General features: G+C 37.5%; 1 protein-coding gene across 1 annotated transcript; it reads left to right on the forward strand.

The window, feature by feature from the left end:
- The first annotated feature begins 335 nt into the window (after positions 1 to 335).
- On the forward strand, positions 336 to 4,647 carry LOC113776210. Its single transcript, XM_027321317.1, has 3 exons — positions 336 to 1,792; positions 2,683 to 2,893; positions 3,812 to 4,647. Exons 1-3 carry the CDS (start codon positions 878 to 880, stop codon positions 4,348 to 4,350), a joined length of 1,665 nt encoding a protein of 554 aa, XP_027177118.1. The 5' UTR covers positions 336 to 877; the 3' UTR covers positions 4,351 to 4,647.
- Positions 4,648 to 6,315: the final 1,668 nt, after the last annotated feature.

Consider the following 6,315-nt stretch of genomic DNA (forward strand, 5'->3'; position numbering starts at 1 on the left):
AGAAACATCAGGAAAAATTTCTCAGATCATCCCTAATTTAAAACCTCCTAATGTATAGTTGTGGACTGGGAAAGCACGTGGAAAGTCCTTACTGGTCCCGTAAAGGCAGCGCCCAGTTCTCGGGTAATTTATGAATCAGTGCACTTTTATCACTGTTTCACGGCAAACCACCACACCATTATACACAGCCCTCGCGGCCCAACCACAGCTCTCTTCTTCTATTACCCATTCCCACGGTAACCACGTACACGCCACAACAACGAAAACAAAAAGGCAATTTGCAGAGCGAGAAAGAGAACAGAGATACCCATCCCCCACCACCCCTCGGCCTCCCGGGGTTACTCTGGCCCGAATTCACTCTTTGGCGTGTCCTCCAGCGGTCAATTCTGCCCTGAAATTCGTGGTACTTAAAAGTTGCAGCCATTTCAACAGCCAAACAACAATGCTAAAAGTATGCTCTCTCTCTCTCACTCTCAGCACTATAGCGTCTTACCGCTGCAACTGTTGCATTAATCTAGTAGCCTACTAAGCTTTTCAATAATTTATCTATCACAATCTTGGCTTGCCTCGATCTTGCAAATTGAACCCAAGATTTGAATCCGGAAGTCTCCCCGTTCCATCCTTCCTTATCTCTCTCTCTCTCTCTCTCTTTTCATAGTACTACTACTTCGTATATTACCCCTTCTCTTTTCAAACCCAACCCCACACCACAGCTTTTCTAGTTGTAACCCCTCCAATCTTTCCACTGGTTCTTTTCTCATGCAGCTCTTTAAACTCCGAGCCCAATTCAAAAACTGATCCCTGCATCATCGTCTCCATCAAGATTTTATAGGGTTTTCCGTCGTGGTGGTACCGGTGCTCTCTCTATACCCATCCCATGGCTGCTCAAAAACATTTACACGAACTTCTGAAAGAGGATCAAGAGCCCTTTCACTTGACGAAGTACATAGCCGATAGGCGCTGTCTGCTTAAAACGTCCAATAATCCTCCTCCCAAAACGGCCTCCACATCACTACAACTCAAGAAGGGCAAGCCTATCATCGAAACCAGAGCAGTCAACAAAAGCAATTTATGCAGGCATGCTTGCTTCTTATCTTTCCATGGTTCTCCGGTGAACGTTAGAATGTCTCCTTTTCTTGATTTGCATCCTTCGCCGGCCAAGAGTCCTTGTAGAAGAAATCAAACCGGTACAGTTTTCCTCCACGTCCCAGCCAGGACTGCTGCCTTACTTCTCGAAGCTGCAATGAGGATTCAGAAACCGCAGCCTTCTTCTTCTTCTTCTTCTTCCTCCTCTCTCGCAAAGCCCAAATCACATCAGGTTAGAAACAAGGGCCTCGGCTTATTTTCTTCCATTCTTAAAAAACTCAAGGACCGAAACAAGAACAAGAAGGTTGGCATTCGAGACGCTGAATTCAAAATTCCGCGAAAAAGCGATGCGAAAATGGAGGAAAATGTAGCTGCCATGGAGAGTACCAATATTGAGGTTGGAGCATTTTCTTGTTCTTGCAACAATAGTAGGCTTAGCAGTGCAGGATGGTCGGAGAGTAATGAAGACAACAAGTCTTTGGACATGGAGACTTCTACTAGTGGCTGTAGGTCCGAGGAGGACTTAAATGATCATGAAATGGTTTTTGTTGCTCAACAGAGTTTAAATGGTGCTTGTGCATCTTGTGATAATCTTTTTTGCTCCAGCCCTTTTAGATTTTCCCTCCAGAGAAGCCCCTCTTTTGGTGGTAGTCGGACACCGGATTTCTCGTCTCCGACAGCATCTCCCAGCCGCCGCAAGGAAGAGGTTTGTTGTCCCTGTCTTACTGAATTTAGTTTGTTTTGTAGTAGTAGTAGTCGGTATCACAACATACTGCTGCTGTTATTTACGCAAGAGCTAAACCACTCACTTCTACTTGGATCCGTACGACAAACATTTTTGGAATGTCGGAGAAAATTTTTTCACATTTTAAAGTAGTAAAACTAGCAATTTTTGAAGCAACATCATAAACTCCTCAGCTAATGATAGATTATTAAATTCGCTAACATTTGCTCCAGGAAAAGAAAAATTAGATAGTTTTTGTTCTGTATTTGAATGATCTAAACAACTGGGTAAATTTTGATTGATCTTGGACTCAGATGAACAACATTTTGATTGTTGTAAAAAAAAAAAAAAAAGAAGAAGGAAAAAAGAGATGATGAAGTTTCATGTAATTTATTTGTCGGCAAAACAACCTTTATTGCTAGTCTGATTTGGTGGCCGGAATGTCGACCGCCAATGACCAAGATACCCTTAAATTTTTGTGCCCACATATTACTCTAGTAAGCTGAAGATGCTATTTGTGTTTTTAAAGGGTTATTGATGTCATTTTACCTTTGGCTAGTCGCACGTCAGTGTGTTGGTTGCTACAGTATGCATTATGATCAGGTTACCTCTGCCACCCAAATCTTTTTCGCCAAAAGACAAATCAAGATTTTGTTTTATTTCTGAGACCAAAATGAATAATAAACCCTGAGAAGAGGACTCTTGGGCGACAATAATAATTGGTATCGTTTTTGATATACAAATTTTGACTTTCATGGTTTTAAAGTCAGCAGTCAACTTTCAAGGCCGATAATTCATGGTAATTGCTGTGAATTTTGAGATTGTATAATTTGAGCTACAAGTAAAATAATTAAAATTTTGTCTCCATGAAGGACAAGAAGAATAATAAATATGACGGCAATGGCTATGAAAATAGCGCTAAATTGAAATTGGAAGAAGAGGAGGAGGATGAAAAAGAGCAGTGCAGCCCAGTATCTGTATTGGATCCTCCATTCCAAGATGAGGATGAAGAAGATGAGGATCGTGGTGAAGAAGACGAGGAAGAAGATTACGATCTTGAATGCAGTTTTGCTATTGTACAGAGTACGTAACCCCAACTTCTCTTTTTGGCTTAGGCACGTTTAAGCATTGAATTTGCTTTCATATTCCTATAATGTTGCGAGGTCATCATCTTCCAACCTACTTGCTATTGGAATTCGTTTGGGGGTGGATACAATGGGATTGTAAGGTCGTAATCAGGTAGATTTTTGCTGATTTTGATGCATAAATTCAATTTTGTGGGATCCATTGAAGCAATTTCATAATTGATGATCAGGAGGGACGGACGATGTAGTAGTACATCCTTCTTGCTGTTTTGTACGTCAGTTTTGTTTTCTGTTGCTCTGTTACTGTTTGTATGGCCTATTCTGTTCCTTTCAGCAAGTACAGGAACAGGGGTATTGCTTGCTAACATGCGCATTACTACTCCTCTGACCCACATTTAGGTGGTTGGGCTCATCCTTTGATTTAATTTGGTGGATTTATAATTTTCAGCAGATATGGAAGATAATACTCGTTCAATATTAATTTAGCCCAGTGGTCTTAATTATTTAATATTTGCCGGCTGCTACTTTTCGAGGGCGATTGGTCTTCTGATAATCCTACAATAACCAACCTTTTCAGTAAGTTTATGATAATTATGCACGGGAGTAATGATTGATGGAATTATTAAAAGTTTTTTCTTTTGGCCTCTGCTTTTCTATATTGTCTGACTTTGCATTGTATGTGAATAATTTGTTATCAAGAGTAGGTCTTCTTACCTAGAATTTTCAATTCTTGAAAAACTCTAATTTTTTTTTTTTTAATTGGTGGGTGATTTAGAAGGTCCCTATTCAATGAACTTCGATGTCTGTTTTTTTTTTTTAATCGTCTAATCGATGGCCGTTCCAAAAAAAAGTGAAATGGAAAATTGGTTTCTGAAAATTTTTAACTCTTTTTTTTCGACTCTTGCTGAACTCACAGAGGCAAAGGAGCAGCTTCTGTACAAGCTTCGGAGATTCGAGAAACTTGCAGAGCTAGATCCTGTTGAACTTGAGAAAAGAATGATGGAACAATTAGACGATGATGATGATGATGAAGATGAGAATGAAGAAGAGCGAGCAGAGGAAGAAGAGAAATGTATGGAGAATGACTTATTGCCATTGTACAGAGGCTGCAGTCTCGAGTCATTTGTCAGCGATGTATGCAGGAAATCAAGCCTCCCGAATCGAAGGAAAATTCCAGCTGACATGAAGAGGCTAGTTTCGGACTTGATTTCAGAGGAGAAGAGGGAAATCAAGAGCTCGGAAAACAAGGAAATCGTAGTAGGAAGAGTTTGCAAGAAATTGGATTCATGGAAGGAGGTGGAGTCTAATACCATTGACATGATGGTCGAATTGGATTTCAGAACTGAGTTTGATCTGTGGAAGAGGTTTCAGGAGCAAAGGGAAGAAACTGCATTGGAAATTGAAATTGCCATCTTTGGTTTTTTGGTGGACGAAATATTGGAAGAGCTACCATAATCATCCGGTCTTTTGTCAAAACCTCTACCGTGGTTTTGGTTTTGCCTTGACGACTCTTTTTTTCCCTTTTATGAAAAAAACGAAGAAGAAGAAGAAGAAGAAGAATCGGAGGATGATAATCTAACTTCATCTGGGTTGAGATTGTAATGATACATGAATATTGTATTATTGTCCTGTGTACTCGAGCGGATGCTTTGCGCGTCCTAATCCTTGGTCGTATCAATAGTGAAGATGCAACCGGCTGCTTGTTTTCCCCGGGATCAAAGATGAAACCAACCAAAGCACTTTCAAGTACCATATGATTAAAGGGTGCGCTTGATAAGATTAAATTTTGCATTTTAGAATTTAGAATCTGAATTCATTAAATTATCGAATTAGTAAGTACTGAATAAAATACAACTTGTGATTTGAATCTGAACATTGATAGTATCTGTATTGGGTAATAATAGACAATTGAGTACTGAATTTCATATATTTTAAATTTATGTCCTTGTGCTGGTTTATTCATTAATGATGTTGTTAAAATGTATCTTTTATTAGCAAGATATATGATTTAATTTTATTGAAAATAAAATATTAAAAAAAGAGTGAACCAGAAAATAAGTATAAAAATATTATAACAAATTTATCTGGGATGAAAGCAAGTTTATTTGAGGGAAAAGAAACTTCGGTACAATATTCAATAGTTTCTTTTGTTCCTTTATTAACATATACTAATACAGCAAAACAATTATTTTGCCATAATAAAAGTAATAAATATTGCATTTATATTAAGTGATAAGTGAACGGTTTATCACTTATTTTTGAAAGTATGTTTTTGCTTAGATAATTCAGAATCACTTATATGTTTTTGCTTAGATAATTCAGAATCACTTAACTAATTACCTCTAGGACAAATGTTCTATTTTTAGTTATCAAACACTTTTGAACGTATTAATTTTACGTACTGAACTAAATTATTAAACAGGGTGCACTCCTTTGCTAGCATCGCTTCTCAATTGCTACACTCCATATTGAAAAAACTTACTGTTTTATCGTTTTTGAAATTGGTCACATCTATTGCCTTCGTAGGTGCATTTATATTTACAGGCAGATATCATTTAAGCAAAATCTGAATCTCTACTTGTATGCTTTGAGATTTTAAAATGAGGGTGAAAGTATAGGAATAAGGAATTAAGATAAGGATAGACTTGGAATAAGTTAATGGCTAAGAAAGTCTGTAATTTACAAAGTTACGACATTTGTAATATTTCTATTTTCTTTAGAGAATTACTTGCAATTAGTTAAATCAATGTTTTCCTGCCAAAAATATGTAAATAAAAAGGAATTGGCAAAACAAAACCAATATTTTCCTGCCGACAGTGCACTACAGAAATTTAACACTCAGTTGCAAATTTTTAGCCAAGAATATCATGCCAAGCTTCCTTTTGTATCAAAGACAAATGCCCGTTACTTTCACAATATCATCAACCTTTCCTCCGTTTGGCTGATAGGCCTATCTTTTCTTTTCTTTTTTTTAATCCCATTTTCACTGCTGGGTCTACATTTTAGGTAGAGGTGGCAAAATGGGCGGGATGGGCGGGATTTGCTTGGGTTTGTGATGGAACCGAGTCATATGGGTTTGGGCCCAACCTTACCCATATGTGTTTTGGGACTAACTTGGGCGGGATCACTTTGGGATGGGTTTAGATTGATCCCGCCCAATACCCAAATCTATTTTCTACATATTTTTTTTTCCTTTAATTCATTTTTATTTTTTATATAATTTTAATATTTTTGATTTATTAAAATTTTTTAGTTTTATTAAATAAACATGCAAGTGCTTTATACTCAAGATTCCCATCAAAAATTGGATTAACAAATAAAAGAAAAAATAGATATACAGTCATATTCCAACATATATCAAGATGGCCAAGGTACTTAAGGTGTTGAATATTTATTCTCATCATTGTCCAAAGATGACAG

The sequence above is a fragment of the Coffea eugenioides genome, chromosome 6 (assembly GCF_003713205.1).
Source record: "Coffea eugenioides isolate CCC68of chromosome 6, Ceug_1.0, whole genome shotgun sequence".
NCBI lineage: Eukaryota > Viridiplantae > Streptophyta > Magnoliopsida > Gentianales > Rubiaceae > Coffea > Coffea eugenioides.